At 36.6% G+C, this 21047-nt stretch overlaps 1 protein-coding gene and 1 long non-coding RNA gene across 2 annotated transcripts in view; one reads left to right on the forward strand and one right to left on the reverse strand.

Annotated features, from left to right (window-relative positions):
• LOC135212161 (mediator of RNA polymerase II transcription subunit 16-like) overlaps positions 1–21047 on the forward strand; it is a 131012-nt gene that overhangs the window by 92933 nt on the left and 17032 nt on the right. The window contains 3 exon segments of the mRNA XM_064245587.1: positions 615–816; positions 15152–15261; positions 15937–16082. Of these exon segments, the coding sequence (XP_064101657.1) occupies positions 615–816; positions 15152–15261; positions 15937–16082 (458 nt within the window).
• LOC135212162 (uncharacterized) overlaps positions 17442–21047 on the reverse strand; it is a 555536-nt gene continuing 551930 nt past the window's right edge. Inside the window, exon 6 of the long non-coding RNA XR_010313826.1 lies at positions 17442–20284. This is a non-coding gene — a long non-coding RNA (uncharacterized LOC135212162). The remainder of the gene's footprint in view (positions 20285–21047) is intronic.

A 21047-nucleotide genomic window follows, 5' to 3' on the forward strand; every position in this document is an offset into this window, starting at 1 on the left:
GTACAGTATTCTTGTAAAGCTTAGTAAAAAATATGCATGTCCATTTTATAAATGAGCTATATCTTACCAGGCTGACAGATAAATAGTGTATACATACTGCAGTTGTCGATTGTCTTTGTCTTCGGAAATGAAGAGAAGTCTTCCAAAATGAAAAGAACTTGAACATGCCATTAAATTAACCATGAGAAGTGCAATCAGTGTCAAAGATACTTGGTTTGTTACCTTTGTAGTATTCTATGTTTGGCAAAATAATCTGCATTTAGAATGAAAATGAAAGCTTGTACTGCGACGTCATTAAATTGATGTGGACATGTACCATCATCAAGCCAAACTAAAATAGCCTTCCTAATTTCAGCCAGTTCATGAAATTAAATTTCTCAAGGGAATTCATGATTTGTGTTCTTAATTTTAAGTTTATCAATTATTATATAAATATATAAACATTTCTGAGTTCCCATATGAATTTAAGATTTTCTTTTTAATCAAATTCTTCAGGCTACCTCAGTAGTAAGATGGTATGTTTTTCCATGGTGGTTTGTTAAATGCTTTTTCTAATATTGATTGCATAATTAGTGTTTTTTATAATTGATAACATGTAACATTTCTCTTCACAGTTTGAGTTAGCTAGAGATCCGAAAATTGTACAGAGCCTTCGAGAATTGTTATTTGTTGCCCGCCTTTGGAATCGTCAGAATAAACTTGTTCAACCTCAGTTGTTTCACAAGACTCAGTCTGTTGATGTTTGGGCACAGATCTACAAACTTCTTACTCGGCTTGCACAGATTCTTCCTGCAGAACCAGATTCTAGTTTGATTGGTAAGTTCAACAACATTTAGACAGACATGTGAGTTGTAGTATTTCAGGTTTACTCAAGACTCAATCATTATTAACTGATTTTATTTTTTTAGGAAAACCTTGTAGAAATGTGTTCTCTTTATCTTGTTCACTTGTTCATACACAACATGCCTCTTATATTCACCTACATTATCTTTAGATATCATGTGTATGATGATATTAGTTCCTTGATTGTGAATACAGTAATAGTATGTAGTTTTAATAGGCCAGGGTACTGTGAGGAAATTTTTTAGTGACATTTTGCATGCTAGTTTCATAGTTTGTGGTTATTTCGTGATAGATTTAGAGATTTTGTATAAGTGACTTACCCAGTAATTACATTGCTATAGTTTTCCAGGTAACGGCAGCCTAAGTTCAAATTTTGTAGGTAGCGCTTCGATTGCTCAGTGTAGGTATAAAGTGCCATCCCCTAACGGCAATACTAGGAATGACTTAGCTAATCACCTCATTCTGCTTTCTGCCGCGCTTGACTGAACATCGAAGTGTTCATATTTTCCAGTTTTATCACCGGATTTTAGTAGTATTACACATCCACCGGAACTTGTATTTTAAAGCTTCGAGCAAGATGAGTATTGTCTTTTGTTTATTTGTTATTAAATTAATTCAGATTATCATCAAGCAGCTACTTGCTGTTGCTGAGAATAGTTTTGTCTTAAGAGATAATTCTCGGATGTCATGATTTGCTTACCGGACGTAGGTACATGCTGTGCAAGTTGATTGATGATAATTGCCTTTAGGCCAGACTTATGCTTTTAGATTTGTTTACCTGCCATAGGCTGTTTACAAGTAATTCATGAATGTTAGACATTTTTTAGGCCAAACATTTGCAATTAGGCTAAAACGTTTTGATTTGTTCATCAAGCCTGAGTTACTCGTCACTTTCCTTTGCAGAGATCTGGAAAGTGTGGGGGTTGATATGTAGTAAGGAGAGAATGGTGTTATTGTTTGATGCGGTGGGCTGTAGGCAGAAACTTTCTCATCAGTTGAGTATCAACTACGGGTTATTGGTTCAGCAGTACTTTGATAATTACAGAGAAGGCTCGCATTGCCTTGGCATACAGATTTTTTATGGTGTCATGCAATCATGAACGTTCCACTAGTGGGACACAACTCCTCAATGGCATGGTCGGTATGGTGTTGACCTGCCACCTCTGTGGCAGTGAGTTCGATTATCAAGCATTCCATTGAGGGATCAGAGATGTGTATTTCTGTTGATAGAATTCACTCTCGACGTGGTTTGGAAGTCATGTAAAGCCATTGGTCCCATTGCTGAATAATGACTTGTTCCATGCAACGTAAAAACACCATGCAAACAAACATAACTAGAGGGGCACGTAATTTGTTGCTGGATTCAATTACTTTGAATTCCGGATTATTCTAGAATTTATTTCTTTTTGAGTAAATGGCTATTTGTAATTATATTTTTATTCTTTTATCACTAATTAGAGAATAAAAGCACAGCGTTTTACAATATACTATTAGTCGGATTTGCTTTAATACTTTAATTCAAAAACTTTGTTGATATGAAATTATCGTTTATTTTAGAAGATATATGAACATTTACGTTAGTTTAAAATACATACATAACTGAATATATGAAATGCTAATGTTATTCATACATTTTATGAATGTTTTTAGGCCTAGATGCCAGAATTTCCTATAATGATATACAAAGTATGTAGTTAGTGATCTATTACTGATTGATTATTTTCATGAAAGTAATAATAAGTAACTAGGATTAACAGAGATGCTGGCCTCTCGCCTCCCACTTACTGCCTCCCACACCTGAAGCTAATTCTCTCGTACTAGCCCTTCTATCTTATTCATTTGCTCCATCTCTTCCTTCCCCTGCTTTTGCCAGCCTTTTATTTCGATTATCAGGAATTTATCTGTGTCACTATGAAGTGTTGTGCAGTGGAGGAGGTGGCTACACATCCCTCGATCCTCCTAGATAAAGGTTACTGTCCCTTTCCCTCGCACTAAGGAGAAGACATACTGGAGATCCAAGGGAGACTGGTAGGGTTTGCAATGGGCAGTTACCTCCTCTGCTGATCTTGTGGAGCGGTTCGGTTTGTTGCCACATTGATCACGTCAGTGGCATGATTCTTCCGCCTCTCGATCTCTGAAGAGGCATTCTACAGTTGATGAAGGCTCGCCCCTCTCGCAGTCATGCTGGTCCTACTCCTCACAGTTGACGCTCAACTTGCAACACGGCTGATTCAACTGACAGTCGATGTTTGACTTGTGACACAGCTGATTTGACTCGGTCAGTTTTCGACTCGCGACTCAGCTGATTTGACTGACAGTTGATGTTCGCCTCGCAACTCAGCTGATTTGGCTCAGTTGTACGAATTGCGACGGCTGATTCAACTAACAGTTGATGTTTGACTCGCGACTCAGCTGAATCGACTCTTGGTCAATGTTCGACTCGCAACTGATGAGAGTTGGCACCGACTAGGCATTTGGTGCCAGTCAGTTGACACAAAACATTTCCACTTCATATTTGAACTTTTTGACAAAATGCTGGGAAAGGCATATTACTGAGTGGTAATCAGTTGTAATGCAGCGCACTCTGAACATTCGTCTTGGGAAAGTCCAGAGTTTTTATGCATTGGTGAAGAGGATAGGCGATTTGCTTGGGCCTTCCTTAATTTCACCCTTCAAAAGGCAGCTACTATTGATATCTCGACTCCATCTCAGATATCGTAGTGAACTTCAAATCATTCTGCATCAGTTGCTAGGTTCAAGCCCTTCATAATCCCTGCACCTTGGACTTTGTAATCAATGATTCAGATTAGTCATTACTTTGTTCCCGGAAAAGACTTGAAATTCCTTAACTGGTTATCAGGTATTTTTTCTCTAATACTAGCTAGCCCAAGAAAGAGGGAGAGAAGTGTCTAAGGACACATCTCCCCTTGGAAGGATGTAGTTTGCAACTGGTGATGACGACACACCTGTACAATCTGCCTAAGAGCTCATGGAGTCAGAGGCTTGGTCCATTCCATGCATTCCAAAGAATTTGTTGGTCTGGAAGGTAGATGTGGTCTCATCAGGATCACATTTATGTCTTTCTTCCTTTGGGTCTTTGCCTATAATTCCATGGAACCTTTTTTTCCTTGGACCTGTGGTGGCTGCTCTAAAAATTGTTTCCTTGCTTGGCTCCTTTAAGAGGGCAGGTTGCATTTTGCCTAAGGTGTGTGGTTCTGGAGGCGAGAAGGATATGAGTGACTGGCATCTTCTCCTTCCCCTTCTTTATTCCCCTACTTCTCTTCCTTCAGGCTGAGAATAGGACTTGAACCTACATTGCTAGACTGGTGTCTGATGCGGTAAATTACACATTGAACTGCCTTTCTATTTTTCTTTTCAGAATTGGAAACAAGCCCGCTCCTTCCTCTAGCAAGGGGAGGAAGGAGAACTAGCAATAAGGCAAACCCTTCTTGGCTCTTACCTTAATGCATCCAACTCTTAATAGTCCTCCCAGCTTTTTTCATGAGTTACGATTCCTCACTCATTCGACAAGGTCCAGAAATCTGACTCTTGATCTTGCAGTTCTTATACTCCGATCAGTTTGTCAGAGATAGGACACTCCTTGTTCTTTCAACCAGGAGTATCAGCTCAGGTATGAAGAGCTACAGTTGCTTTAAGGTATTCACTCAGATTCCTCCCTCCAGCCAATGAGTCTTATTAATGTAAAGGACCCAGAGTGTTTGCATTGTGTGGGAAAAAAGCACAAATTTTTTAAAGCAAATTTTATTTTTTTTTTTACTACAAACCTACGGTCCTTTTACATATTAGGTCCACCTCATGCAACCCATCAATCTGAAACCTGAACTAAAGGGCAAACTGGAATGTTGACTTACGGGCAGGTGGGTCTCCCTGCCTAGCGGATGGTAGTTATTGCCTAACTGCCTTGTTCAAGAGTTTTAACAGCTGTGTTCCAGCATCTTTTGTATGCCTTTAAAGCAGTTAGAGATGTTTCCAATCAGTTAGCTTAGCATTTCGCCATGGGGATCCCCGATCCCCTAAAAGCAAGAGCTTTGGTGTTCCTTTGCCACTAAAGTTGCAGTTACTTATAATTAGACCCTCTTGTTTTCGTCTTCGACAAGTCATATTTGTTCCCTCAAGACACTGTGAAAGAGGTTCTGTTTGCCTTACAGGAAAATTCGACACATAGCTTACTAGCTCAGTCATCAAGCATCAACAAGCGATTTCTACTGCTCGCACCGTTTTATTTTCACCTTTGCGACAACCCTTTCGAGGAAGAAAGTCACGTCGTCAAGAGAAACCCTACCCCAACCTTCGGCTCTCTTCGAAGTACTTTAAAAAGTCTTCCAAACTCATGCTCTGAGTGGCCGTGAGCTTCTGAAAGACTAGCTCACCTGGCGTTCCTCTTGCTACAAGCGCAAGACTGCCCGTGCCCCAATCCTACTAAAATGACAGAAAGAGACGAGACGACAATCACGACTGGCCCTGCAAGTAGAAGGGAAGATCGAATCATCCGCCATTAAAATTTGTCCTGAAACGCACACATTCTGAAAGACTAAAACATTACAAAGTTCCCAGACGTGTGAAAGATACATAAAAACATAAATGTCAGTACACATATTTCAGATTAAAACACTAAACCAAAGTGCGATTTAAGCCATGAATTTTTATTCAAAATGCCTTCTGATTTTGGAGATTTTAGAATGGTTGTTTTTAGTTACTGAAAAAGGAAAACTGTAAACTTCTGTTGGGTACCAGCACACACAGGAGTAGGTGGAAATGAAAAGGCTGATAAGCTACCGAAAAGGGCAATTCATGATGGTCCACAAAGAAATATTGCATTACCATTTAGAGATTTTTTCCATTACATACAAAAAAAAAAAAAAAAGAGAGAAATGGCAAATATATGGGAAAATTTTGTAGAAAGCAATCAAAAGATGTTGAAAATCATGAGATCAGCAATTCCTTTTAATTACAGCAAAATGTCAAGGAGATGGAAAACACACCTGACACATGGTTATTTAATGGCTGGACATTCCCAGCCATTCTGTGATGACTACCTGGTTCCTCTGACTGTGTGACACTTGCTGGTCGAGTGTCCCAGTCTTCAGGGCATAAGAGAGCGTTTCCTTTCAGAGTGCCGTAATGAGGAGGGTGAATACCTTCTCTCCAGGGTACTTGGAAGGAATATTATTAGTCAGACAAGTGGTATTTTTAGGTTTGTGGAGGAAGCAGGCTTCCTACAAAAGTTATTTTTTAATAGTAAAGTGTAAATGATGTCATACTTGTAACTTAAGTGTACATAAGATGAACATTTTTATTATTTTTTACTTATTTATTATCTATTTTTTTTTAAATTACATAACGGTTTATTATCTATTTTTTTTTAAATTACATAACGGTATATTTCCGGCGGCGATGACCTAAGTTGTTGTGATGCCATGGTACATTTTTACATCAATCAATCTATCAGTCAATCAAACCAAAGTAAGGGTTCCTATCTCTCTGATGGGACAATACTCTCTTAGGAGACGGATTAGCCTATCAGACATAACGCAAGCGATGCTGATGCAGAGTTAAAGTGTATCTGCTGCAACAGCATCCGTCCGAAGGAAGTTCAACATGGCAACAAGGAGGGCTTGTCTAAAAACGATGACGTTCACAGAACTTCTAGGCTGAATAAAAAGAAATAATGCACAGGCTATGATAAAAAAAACCGGCTTGGAAAAGGAGAGCGCAGCAAAACTCCGCTCTCCAAGGCGGTAAAAGAAAAGACTGGCATATTGCAGGGGTCCGAGCTTGGTCGATGACCAAACATCCGCCGCATATATGCATTAGTTGCCAGATGCCACAGATTCCTTGTTTTGAAATCTTTTATTGTTTTTACTGGTTTCCAGCTAGCGCTAGAAGATTATCCTATTGTTAAGACTGAAGGTTTGTTAACTATGAAAAGTACAAATTGATTAAAAATTTGTCATTTTTAGAATACATTTTATAGTGAATAAACACAGTTTTACTTACAGAAAACAATAGAAAGAAATATAATGGAACAAATAATGAGCATTTAACATCACTCTTACCTTTACGGAAGACTCTTGTTAACATATGGAAGATGGAGGGAAGAGGAGGAGGAGGAGGAGAGGTTATTGTTTGTAAGGGGAATCTCCCTCCAGAAGGATTTTAGGCATCATGGACATATTTGGTGTTATTTCTCCTCTTTGTTTTTTAATGGCACTATCTGGGGTTACTTCCCCCCTTTCGTTTTACTGGCACTAGGACCAGCCCAAGAGTCACACGACCCCTGTCGCGCAACAAAACTGGCGAGACATTTGTTTCTGGTGTCTTACGAAAACCAAGGTTCTAATGTAACATAATTATATATATAAATTCAGTGATAAAATATACCTGCCCAGCATACTGTACATTAGGCTAAGCTACCCTTTTTATTTTCTTTGGTAACCATTTTTTTTTATAATAAGCTCTTTGAACACCCCTAACATGAACTCTACTCAGCGATGGAACTGTACATACATCATGTGCACTACTGTATTAACAGATGCAATGCACAAGAAGTTCCATACAAGACAGAATGATTACACAGTACAATACTCACTCTCTCTTACTTGCTCCTAGTGCTCCAGGCACCCAATGACTTTCTTTCTCTCCTTTGCTGTGCCTAAAATTCCAATTGTCAAGGCATAATTTATGCTCCAACAGCACCGATTGACCAGCCTGACAACTTTTTTTGCATGATAATTAAGTTATATTTTTTGTATCACTTTTTGGCTTATTGTAAAATATGCCTTATGCTTGGAGAGGAATAATTTGTGTGTAAGGATAAATTAAGTAGAGCTGTACCAGTTTTTATGGAAATCATCATGCCATCAAATGAAAAATTATTTCTTCATCATTCATATAAAAAATTATGTAAAAACATTATACATATTGTCTCAGAGTAAATAGGTAGTATTTATTTAGAATAATGACAGAATTCAAGTAAGCAATGTAAAGTTTATTGGGGAATATGGTTAATCAAATAACACCAGTTTTGTTAAATCTGTATTCAAATTGAAAAGAAAGCATCATAAGTTACATGGTTTTGTCTTATTATTTTACAGGTTTTTGCATATCCATTTATTTGAAAGAAAACACTAGGAAATCATTATAGAATTGTTACATGAACAGTTATCAGTTTCTTTTTGCTGTTTAACTTGAAGAATCAGACTTACTTTATTTACATCATGTTAAAAGACTCACATGTTGTTAAAAAAATTAAAGTTTATTTCTGCAATGAACATTTTAATCACTTTTAACATCATTTAAGCATTCATGTTAATAATATGTTTGATCATGAATACATAAACATAAAAATATGGACATGAGTAAACATAAAAAGGTTGAGTTTATTTCTGTAAATAACATATTGCATCATACTTTGTTAAATTTTTGGTAACTTGAGCAATGATTTCAGTTCCAAAAGTAATCAAACAGTTAACTACTACATCTCGACTTAAGTTAAAATTTAAAATTAAACAACAGGTAGTGAATTTTACACTTTCCATGAGGTAACTTACATATCGTTTCATGATTAATTTACATTTGAAGTGACATACAGGTGTATTTTGTTTTGTGTTTGAATGAGAATTTAAGATACAGCATAGAAAATTGTAATGCCAGATTATTATATGATGAGGTAAGCTGTATATACATTAAAAGAGATTAATCTTATGGTGGCAGAATAATTGTGCTGTAATTTTATGTAGCTTGATTATACAAATGGGATCAAACCTTTTATACACAGTATTATTATAGCATTTGAAAAGTATTAGTCTAAACAACTTGTAAGAAGTGAAAAGATACATTTTAAATTTCATGCTCTAAACACTGTATTAACATTTATATTATCTTCTAACATCCTAAACAATTTAAATCAGTGTACTTAGAGAATAACAAAATTGAGAGAAATAATGATATAATGCACTGGAAATTGCTTGTTATATGCTCACAACACCAGTGAAAGTAAAGCTAGAAGCCAGCGTTAAATGCTGTCAATATAAGCAGTTACATTGAAATATCACTAGTAAAAATTTTGTCAAGTGTCAGCTTAGGGAAATAAGTAATAATGTGATAGCTGGATAAATCCTTAACTTTTCTAAGTAGATAATAGTTATAGCCAAATTTACATCGTTATAAAGAAAAATGTAGGTTTTTTTTCATTAAATATCCTAAAATCTCTTTGAAATTGAGACACAAGTTAGAGAAATTCACTTATTCTTATACGTACTGTATTGACCATCTGTAGGTATTTGAACTACACTGATGCAAACATCTGTAGACATTTAAGCTTCTGTTAATGCAGATTTCAAAATTATTTAATTTTTGGTTAAAATATTTATAGTACTGTTAATTTTATACAGTGCCTCCAATTGTAAACTGCAACCGATTCTGTATATATCATCAACACCAGGCAGTGATAAATTCTTGTATTTTGGGCTTGGATTACAGTTTATTATTGTTATTTTTTTTTACATTTTTGTATGTACAGGCTGCACATATTTAATGACAGGAGTTTTCTGCAAGGACTATGTAATTAGAGCTACAGTACTATACTGAGAACTCTTTTATTAAGTTGATAGAAAATTATGGAGTCTTTGATGTTTGAATTCTGCATTTTTTATTACTTTTCATCACCACACTGCTTTAATCAATAAGCACTTCTTATTTTCTGGAGAATATGTTCATCTACACCACTGGCCTCAAGAATGGCTGCTATTTCGATGAATCTTTGTTGGATATGTATTTTTTGTTCTTCTGGTGTGAGCTGAAGAGTAACTTTCTGTGGAAGAGGTTCTTTGGTCCCTTGTGTTTGCTTCCCAGATGCATTGCTGTGTGTTGAAGAGGAAGAATCATTTCTCATGCGTGAGGATTTCCAACCAGCATTTCGATACTGAATTGAACCTGCTCGACAAAATTTGCTCTCTACAAAGGAGTTTTGATTTTCCCCAATAATTAGTATTGACTCTGTATTTTGATCATTCACAAGTTGGTCTGGCCTCGAGATACTAAATCTCCGTGTGTGATCTACCGAGCTTCGCCTGCTGTCACTAGAACTAGTACTCTTGAAGCTTGAGACAGATGTCCTTCGGTCTCTGTAGCCATCCATCCTAGATCTCGCTAAAATCAGTTTTAACTAAATATGAAATCTGTTTCTCTATTCTTTTTGCAAATCTTCCTCCTTTTTTATTTCACTTTCTTCAGGACTCTCCTCTTGCAACCCTGATTGCTCTAGCACACTGTCAAAGTTAGATGCAGAATCTATCCTCACTAATGTTAAGTAATTGTCAAAAGACTTTAGAGGAGGAAGGCTTTCAAAGGTGTCTTGTTTTGTAAGTTGTCTCTTTAAGGGAGTTTTATTTTGATGCTTGTTAATGTCACTTTGAAGATCTTCTTCTAAATTTGTCAAAATAGATTGCACATCATCATCGATCACATTTCCATCATTATCATCTGTAGGACTTATGTCACCTAAATTATAGTCGTACTTATCAATATAATAACCGTCCTCATCCACCGAACTCATAAGACGAGTGCGACTCAGAGTTCCGTAACTTTGTGGACGAACTTTCTGAATGCAACCACTCTCATGTTGGGGATTGGAGTCTAAGTTGTTCCCCACTAAGTTCAAATTCTGTGAGCTTGAAGGTGTAGCACTTTGTGTAACAGGTAAAGAATGTCTCTTTGCAGCATCAGACGTACCCTTGCCATTAACATGGGCTTGATCACCCTTACCACCAAATTTATGGTCGGTCAATTGACAAAATTCACTTCCAACAGTATCTACCACATTACCCTCCTGGTTTTCACTTCCAATCGCATAACCACGGGCTTTCTTTGCCAAGATGAATACAATAATTATTGCAACCAGGAGAAACACAAATAAGCCACAGGCAAATACCAGTCCTACCACAAAGAGCTGGTAGTTTTGCGGCCTCACCTGTTCTGTCTCGTGGGTGATATTTGAGGAGCCAAGCCTTATCACTATTACCTCACTGTTGTTTGCGTTAGGCATTACAACAAATGTAATAATGAGCACGCAGGCTATTATAAGGACTGCAACAATCACAGCTAGTGTTGTAATTATGATATTACGTTTAGCTGCCATGCTGAACCAGTATTTTTGAGATAAAATGAAGTTATATACTTAATAAATAGCTGTTCCACTTTCTTGTTTCTTGCTCTGAAGGATGCAAGCTGTAGTCTTGCCACTTGAAGAAACTATTCAGTTTTTAGACATCAGGCATTGAGAGTCTACTCATTTTTTGAATATTTTATGTTATATGTACATACATACTTATTCAAAGTAATACTATATTTTGATACCACAGACAAAAAAGATATAGTAATAAAGTTTATTTCTAGTGTATTATGTCATGCATAATAAATATCTAGTGACCTGTAGCATCTGTTTATTCAGAGGATGTAGAAGTTGATAAGGGCATCCTGTGTCACCTAACGGCACGTCTTGTAACACCCTTTCTACTGCCAAATTGGAGCACCATTTAGAAATTTTAGATGGTAATTTGAAAATTTAGAATAAGTTTCTCCATATATATTAATTATATTGTAGCATGGAGAGAAATGTATTTGGGGCTGTAAGGAACAACAATAACCTTAATATCTACCAAGTTTAAAAAGTAACATAAGTAGTAATGTATAAATTAGTTTCATTTAGCCTGATAACTCGTGTAGTTCATTTTTTTAAAAGATTGTTCAGTCAGACATCTCTGTAACTAAAGATCTTAACTGAAAGGAGTGGTTTGAAGTGGTTTTTTCTTTTGAAATAAAGTGATAAGGCTATGTCATTAATCATTTATAACTAGGTAAAAACTTGTAATTTAAAAGAAAAATTATCATTTATGTCTTGCCCTAATTTGCAGTAATTGTTGTGCCCTTTTAATGTTATTCATTTGAAACTACACTTGAAGGTAAATTCACAAAATCAAGATCCATTGCACAGTAACCTCTAAAAATTGACATGTCATGGCATTGTTTTCAAGTATTTTGATCAGCCCTTTTCTAGACTTCTTTTCTAGACTTTTGTTGGGCTGGCTTAAATATTCACTCCAAAAGAGTGGGAAGAGATCAAAAGAATTGATGGATAGTAACTGGCAGAAAGCAATGCTGCTGGCCATTAAAGGAATATACTGCAGTACTAAAAGTATATATCTTTAACATATTGCCTACAGCAGTTCTTCCCAAGGCAAATTCCAGGCAGTGTCTTAAACAACAATTCAGATTATATGTGAAAGTTATTAAATACGTTGAAGATTCAGCAGCAAAGTATTGCTTCACAGTATGTTCAGTGTAACCATTATAATCCACCTCTCGTGTCGGCTGTTTATGTATCGCTATAAATTGTTGATATGCTGTTTAGTTTAGTCATAAGAATGACTGAATTCTGATTGGGGATTAACAAGCATTGTAGTTTATGGTGTCATTATGATGTTCTTATTTAGTTACTGCTTAAATGCTTTTTTTTATATGCTTTTGTTTTTCATTTTATGTAAAACAGATGTTACTTTGGAAACTATAACTAGACTTTGGGCATTTGAAGTTTAACCTTTCAGTTGACAGTGCTGTTATCTCTACTCTGTATCCTGACCGTTTTGAGTGATTGTTCTTATCATGCTCTTGGACAGGATGCAGCTTCACCAACTATGTAGTATATTTCTGTGAAGGGTATATTCCACTTCGCTTTGCTTTCTGGAAGTAGCACAAGTTTTATCTCCACTTTGAAGCTGTGTATAAGTGCAAGTGATACTTCATAATGAATAAGCCCCTAGTAAACAAGAAAAAGTGGACTCAGAATGAATTTCGACTTCTTATTGTCTTGCTTCTCACAGTCTTTTATCCAGTTGTCATATCCAGTTTTTTTGCCATATTTTACTTTTTGATAATGCCTTCTATTAGTTTGCGTATAACCCCTCACCTTTATTGGCTAACAGCATCATTATTTTGGTTGATCCTGTGTTTTGCAATTTTGCCATGTTTTGGAAGTAAAGAAGCAAAAAGAGAGCCACTGGGAATGGATATTCAAGAAGGACCAATGTACGCCACTAAACCCCATGCAGTCCAACCTTTTGTTAAGATAGAAGTTGACGAGTCAAAGCGGGTCAGTGTTTTAACAAATAAATCCAAGGGATCTAGTGAAAGTATTGAGAAGGGTATTTGTGAAGAAAAGGCAGACAGAGAGGCCCTCGAGAAACCCCAGGATGATTTTAGAAAATCATCTTCATTCTTAGAGGAGGGGAAGCTTACTCAGTCTGGTGAATTTTTGAATGAATGCATGGGTTCATTAGGGCCAGACAAACTACAGGAAGAGGAGGCTGAATGTGAAGTTCATATTGAACAGGAAAACAAAGAGTTGAAACTGAATCTAAGTGCCCAGAAAAATGATGCTGAGGAAATGACTCGAAGTCATGAATCTTCCAATTCTGATGATGAAGCACCAAAACAAACACAAGATATTGAAGAGGAAAAACTGGCAGAAAGTACAATGGAACAAAAGGAACATGTAGATGATGCAGAAGGCCTTGACCCCGATGTTAAACCGAATGAGTCTGATCCCCTTGTGTTACAGGAAGGGGATATTTGTGAAAGTGAAATCCTCAAAGATGAAGAAGTGTCAGAAATTCAGGATGAAAGCCCAGTCAGAACCAGAAAGCCTCGTCCGACTGTTGATACTTCTGGAGCAAATGAATACTATGAGTGCAGCATGCCCACACCAAAATCAGCTAGTGACCGACCAGAGAGCAACATGGTCTTTTTATTTGTCAATCCAGAGACAGCTGCTACTGAGGATGACATTATTGTTAATCATCAAGGGGAAGTGCAGAAGCAGGAAGACTAAGCAAACCTTACAATTTGAGTGTACAATTTAACTAGTGTCAAAGTAGAAAATTAAGAAAATTTTAACAACTTTGTGACTATGACTAATATTTTATTATAATCCTAGAAATGAATGGTTATTGTGTAGTAGCTGTTATGTATAGATGAAGCTAAGATGAATAAGTTACTTGCAGCTCTTCTGGTATTTGCATCATGTAAGTTCAGTATGTTTTTACATTTCAGAAATATTAGCAATAGCACATTATTATGCTTAAGAATCCTGACAAGGTCATTTATTCAAGCTTCATCTTTTGCTTATTATTTACAAAATTTACAAGCGAGACATTTTTAAGGTTGTAGATACTTAATCCAGCCTTGTTAATAGGTAAAACTATTAATATGTGTAGAAGGGGCACTTAATCTATTATTAATCTTTAGTCTGAATCTCTTGAACTGTGTGCATTTTGAAAGCATTAAGTTTTCAACTTAATGCAGGAATCTGGCCATTCATGATCTTTGAGAATTATGTTTATCTTTATTCAACATGATTTAATAGAAATAATAGCATATACTCTGGAATATTTGGAAATTGCCACTTTAATCTCATGCGTATCTTCAGTAGACACTTCCTTGTTGGATGCCTCCTCAGTCTTAGAAGATATCTTTTTTCAGCATCAGTTTACACCAAAGTGCAGACACATTATATCATAGGAAGACAGATTGTGACTAAAGGCATACTTTATTCCTTTCATGAAAATTTTGATAATGAGAGCTGCTTTCTAAGGGTTCAGAACAGAAATTTTTGTGGGTAATTAGCTTTACTGTTGTAGATACTGTTGGATCTGTGGTGTGAAGGTTAGAACAACAAAACCCTGAATGCTTTGTATTCAGATTTGCATTTCAAACACATTTGGGAATCCTTTTTTTTTTTACCTCTAAAATTCTATAGTTTTTAATGGCACAGTTTTGGAACTTATGTTAATGAAAAACTTAGTGTAGTGATTTTATTTAGAAAATTTTGCTCTTTTGATGTTTAAGAGTGAGGGATCAATACTTTTGCTTTTTGTCTTCATATAAACAAAAACAAAAAACAGATGAGAAACATAAATACAGTATGTGCACGTCCACCATTGATCTTAAGGAATTTTCTGCCCTCTCTGAACTGTGAGCAGCCAAGTCTTATGTTAATTTACAAAGCTACTGTAATGCTCTCTTATGAATATTAGCTGTGTTACCTTGCTTTATCTTTATTATCACTCATTTTCATTACCAAATCACTTAATTACCAGGTAAGCACTTTACCAGAAGAAAGTTTTCTTGATTGGCATTTTCTCTGTAGCCAAAACAGATTTATTAAATCATTGTTTAATTTTTGTGTATCTACAAATGCTGTTGTAATTGTTGGATATTTTGTTCTTTGCAGATGAATGTTTGTTACTTGAGACCCAGGTTGTTTGTAGAGAGTTGCCTTTAAACATCCCACATCGAGGTGTCCTTGCAGACATGGCTTCATCTAAACCATTTCCTTTACAAGTAATATATTTTGTGTTTATTTTCTACAGTAGTGCTCCAAAAAATGTAGAGGGAATTTAAGCATTAGCAGGAATCTTGAAAGACAACAGTTTTCAGGTTTGAGAAACATGTTAGGCCTACATTACCATGCTCTTGCCATACCCACAGGAAACAGGCAGAAAAGCATGGTAGACATGGCAAGAGCACGATAACCTATGCCTAGCATGTTTCCCAAGATGAAAATGTCTTGTCCCAGCCAGGTCATTTAATTTATTTATCAGGGTATTTCTTAAATATAATTTTTATTTATGCAAAAGACCAGCACAGCTTAGGCCTACCTTTCAGAAATTGTGCTATACTGTTGTTCCATTTTTTTTCTGTATCTCTTAAGTAGTGACTGAATTGTCTTGAGTTTTGTTGGCCTTGTTAGTGGGCTATTTAGAAGTGATAGGTTTGTGGTGAAAAAGTATGAGGAATTATTTATAAAACATGAAAATACTCTAGATTTTCCATGCTTTTGCTGCTGATGACCAATTAATATCCAGTTTGATGTAAACTTGTCTTTGATTTTTGCATTGATCCTGATGGTTTTTATGTACTACTCTGGTATCCAGACATTAATTTTGGTTTTAAGGTACCAGAAGCTAGGTGTATTTTATCAGGACCAAAGTATTAATATTTTTCCATCAATTTCAGTATGAATTTGGACAAGGCGAAACCAATGTGATGAATAACAATTCTCAATCCCACATTCTTGAAGGAGCTTTACCACCAATCCAGCTTCTTGATCCTCTCCATTACCACTATTTGGCACCTCAGGAACCAAAATTGAATTGTACAAGGTGAGTTAACCTTAGAAATTTATATTATGCCAACTTCCTTCCATCCCATGAACGAAGTGCACTTATCTTTTTCAAGAGAGCTGGAGGTGAATGGCCTCCTTAAATCTCCATTTTATGTTGAAATGTTTGATTTTTAAAAAATAATCCTTTGTATGAGTATGGTTGAAAAATTGCTCTTTATATTAATCACAGGAGTTTGAGAATTTTGACTGTTCCTTGAATTTCTGATATGGATTCATTTTCTATTGAGAGCAGCTAATATCGTATCGATGTGCAGTTTATAGATATATTTTTACTTTCTATGTCTATGTATAAGTAGGAATGATAAGCACAAAAATATTATAATAATTAAACAATTTGATAATCTACAGTCTTCAATTTTTTTTTCTGACCCGACCTATTTAATGCCATCATGACTTCTATTAATTAGTTCCATGTTATGAATTCGGTTCTTGGTTAAGATCACGCATCCCTGGATATCTGAAAATTATGTAACTCGGTAAACAATCAATGGTTTTGGGACACCATTTAACATAATCAGTCACTTGATTAGACTGGCTGTATTTATGTATGTTCCTACAGAAATACTAACCATCTCTTTGAACTTTTTAACAAGATAACTAGTGGTTGGGGTGGGTGTGTCCTCACTCACTGACCAACACTAGCCATTATTTCTTTGGCAGTTGCCTTTTTTTTTTTTTGCTGCACTTCTCCAGATTGCTAATTTAAATTTCTGATTTTGCTGGTTTTCTAAGTTGTTTTTTCTCTTACATATGTGTAGTGTGGGGGTTTAGAGGACTAGTTCCTTCTTCCCTTTGTTTTTCATTATTCTTGATGCCCACTATTTTGTTTCTTAACCTTCCTTGCATTCTAAACAGTGTTGGGAGGTAATATCAGTCAAGTGTAGCTTACCTGTCTCCCGTGTCTACCAAAGTCCTTCCATTTTCCCTCCTTCAGAGGAGTTGGGGGAAGGTGTCAAGGGCTCATTGTGCTAATAGTCCCAGAGGTATGGGGGTTTTATTTATTTTTTTTAGCCCAAAAGGTTCAGTGGGTGTTTCTTATGCAGAAAATTATGTGCAGTGCAGATTGTAAAAATGCATCTCTTACAATCCTAAAGTTAGACAAATTCACAATGTTGAAAATCAAGTTCGGTACCTGCTCATCCCCACTTTCATATTTGGTTGGGACTGGTTTCACAGAATATGTGCCTAAAATCCATATAAATTGAGGAAACTGGCACTAAAGTGGACTTCCAAAGGCAAAAATTTGTGATTTTTTTTTTTTTTTTTTTTTTGTCATAACCCCCTAATCTGCATTTTAAGATGGCCACCAATCTAAACGGCAATCTAAAACAAGGTTTCCATATTGGCAATTCCAGTAGCTTACCATAAACGTAAGGCCAACATTCGCAATAGATGTTTGTTGAAAGGAAAAAATTTCAGGATTTTAAATTGTATAGTTTGTATACCTGTGTTTAATCACTATTACTTTGAAACTATGTCAATCTTCCATGTTTTTCAGCATTTTTAGAGTCTATTGTAGACATACAATCCAAGAGTTCTTAAGATTTTACCCAATACTATATTATCTATCCAATACTATAATATACAATGATTGATTGATAATTTATCATTATTAAGTTATAAAAGATACTTATGATGGCTATTTCAGTTTAAAGAATTTAATTTACATGGGATGTCATCCATGCATTTTGACTTTGCAAAGACAAAAACACATGTAAACATTAAGACTTAGATACCAATGCATATCATCTTTAAAATTTTGGTAATATATAGCTTGACTGATATACAAAATTGAGCATGAATAAAATTATTACTCAGGTTAAACAGAAAAAGCCAATTACTGTAAGCTTGATAAAATCACTGTGTCTGCAATTCAGGTAACCATTATTTCATAACAAGACTAGATAAATTCAAAATCAATTGTCACTATCACCACCTTCATCATGGGAACAGGGGAAGAATTCCTCATCCATGCCATGTGCTGTGGTACCAATGTCATCATCCTTGCTGATAATGTTGGCAATACTCTATGGCAATTGGTCACCATCATACCACTTGATGACATACTGGTTGTCTTTCAGCAACTATCCAAATTCTTCAGGATTCAGGTCTGAAGGATTTTCTATTTGAGGCATCCACAAGTAGGCAATGTATTTTGCCCTTTGCACTTTGTTGACCAGTGAAGAATGACAAGGAGCCACACAACTTGGGTTCACACCTTTCATCTTGCCATGAGGCTGGACTGTTGCCTTGCTAGTAGGTGCATACTTTTTCTCAAACAGGGCCAACTTGACATCAGTTGATTTTGGAGAGCTTTGGCATCAAATACATGCACTACTTGAACTTCTCAATCTGTCATTGAATTGTTGTCAACTGTGTCGTCACTACTGCCGAGGGAGGCAAAGGCACTGAAAGATTGTAGATTCTTCTTCTTCAGCTTAAATGGTCTCATCTTCCCCTTGTTTGTGAAGATGGCTGTGTAGGCATGGAGAGCAGGCAAGGCCTCCAGGACTTCTCTATCGAAATGTTGAACCAGCTGGGAGATGTTGCTATAGCACCCAGACCAACATCCATCCGCACCAATGGTTTATGGTTGTCCCACATTTTTGAGATGTGATATAACAGAGTACAAACATATCGGTATCAGAACACCTCACAGCAACGGTGGGGTTGTCATTTGTGAGGAAGGCTTGACAGATGAAACACAATCCTGGTATCTGCTTTCTCTTGTGTGCAAACCAGATAAGCTCTTCCTCACGAAAGGCTGTGCCTTGCAGGACTGTATAATGATCACACATATTTACTGCTAGATTCACATGGTGGCCAGCAAGTGTGTTAGGATCTACATGGGTAGCCCATTCCTGAGCAAGAAACTTTATGAATGCACTTTTGAATGTGGTAATTTAAGGGCCTTTTGCCATTCTTTTGGCCGTTGCTGGCTAGGACCTGTGAAGGCAGAGGCAGTGTCATCTATGGATACATTCCACAATGCATCCATAGAATCAGCAAAGCCGCTTCTCCAAAGGTGACTGGTAGTTATGAAGTGCATGCAAAAGAAACATGCCATCAACAAGGGTGACATTAACAGAAATTTTAGGGTCTGTGCTGTGTACTTCAATCTCAAGCTTGTGCAGAAGTTCAGACTTATCTGTCTTGTTAAGGCTGCTAACAACGTGGGCCAAAGAAAGAGGCACAGGTGTCAAAGGAAATGAGAAAATTTTGGGATCAGGGTTGTTCTTTGAGCTGAGGTAAGTCATCCAAACAGGTCTCTCGTTCCTGGCAGCTCCGTCACTTTCTCGTTGCTCTTCACAGAGGCCTTGATAGCAACCGAGGCAAAGTTCTTTGCCTTTCATCTTGTAACTGCCTTCTTAAATCTTGCAGGATCAAGTTGATATTTGTCTTTGAACTCCAGGCATCAAAGCTTCCCTAGTTCTTGGCAGTGCAGTAGGTCAGTCTTGAATTCATTTGGTACACTCTGTAAACTCTTCCCTGTTGATAAGCAGCACAGTTATCATCTGCCACAATTTGGAATGGGGTCATGTCGGCCGTGATGGTGCCAAGTACCTTGCTTGTGTCTTCACTGTCCTTTCTGGTTCTGTGATCTTACAGGTCCTTGATGCATTCATCTGGGGACTTGAAGCCTTGTCTCCAGGATAGACCCGTTGATGGTACTCCTAGCAGAAAATGTGGCAAGCCATCTACATCTTGTAGCTGGGGTTGTGAAGGACGCTATGCTGGTATGCCTTGATGCAGCATCAGTATTTAGACTGCTCAAGAGTTAAATCTGCAGCAGTCCTTGAGGTCATCTCACAAGCGCCTAGTTTCTCTTTGCCTTCGTTTTTTCCCAGGGACTTGGTTGCATTGTCACAAAACAAATGTGAGGAAAGACATGGGTAGATACTTTGGTCGAGAATTTTGTCTTAGAACTGTTAACTCCAAATGCTGTTTTCTCAAGTAATGTCTTGTTTTTGTTTTTGTGAACTGCAGTGAAATTGTAACACTGCAAGTGATAACTGATGAGCTTGGATTTTGCATATAAGTTTTGTCTTTATTTTCTGACGAGAGAGTGCTTTTGTACAGGTTTCTTCAGTGAAAGGTTTCACCACCTCTGTGCTCTTTCTCTCCAGATGGAGGATGATGCAGGGCTTTCTTGGTAGATTAGATGACACTTTTCCACATCTGAATATCAAAAACATGCAATGTTAAACACTGTAGGCCATATTATGCAATACATTCACACATTATTACACCACTGCAAAAGTACCATTCAAGACTACTGAAATATTAATGGGTGAGATACAAACATACATTTACATATGGATTGACTAGGTAATACTGTATGTGGTAATGTCTGTAACAAAAGTACAGTGGGACACCCGTATTCACAGGGGATGCATACCGGACACACACCCCCCTACGAATAGCTAGAATCCGCAAATACTTAGAACCCCTATAAAAATGCTTAAAACTACCTACTTGGCTAGTTCAAACTTAAGAAACCCCACTAAAATGCTTATACCTGCCTTTTTTTAATAGTTTTATCACAAAAGTGCATTTAACCATGAAGTTGATATGAAAATTCAGTAATTTGCAGAGATTTCTGTAGGAAAATACCATGAAAACGCAAATAATGGGTATATAAGATCCATAGTGATATCCGCAAATAGCGGGGGTTGACTTTACAGTGTGTCCTGGACTTGGTGGCACCATAACTTGAATTATGGTGCTGTTAACTACAAAAAAACCGACTTGCATTGGAAATCAATTTATAGTGTGGTTCTGGAATGGATGCCCACCATAAGTCAAGGATGCACTGTACTTTTGTGTAATAGTTTATATTAGTATCTTGAGCTTTTTTTTTTTTAATTCAGTTGTTAAATTCAATCATTATCCATTCTTATTCTGCATTATTCATAATTAAATATTACATAATTGAATTAAT

This window comes from Macrobrachium nipponense, chromosome 40 (genome assembly GCF_015104395.2).
Source record: "Macrobrachium nipponense isolate FS-2020 chromosome 40, ASM1510439v2, whole genome shotgun sequence".
Classification (NCBI taxonomy): domain Eukaryota; kingdom Metazoa; phylum Arthropoda; class Malacostraca; order Decapoda; family Palaemonidae; genus Macrobrachium; species Macrobrachium nipponense.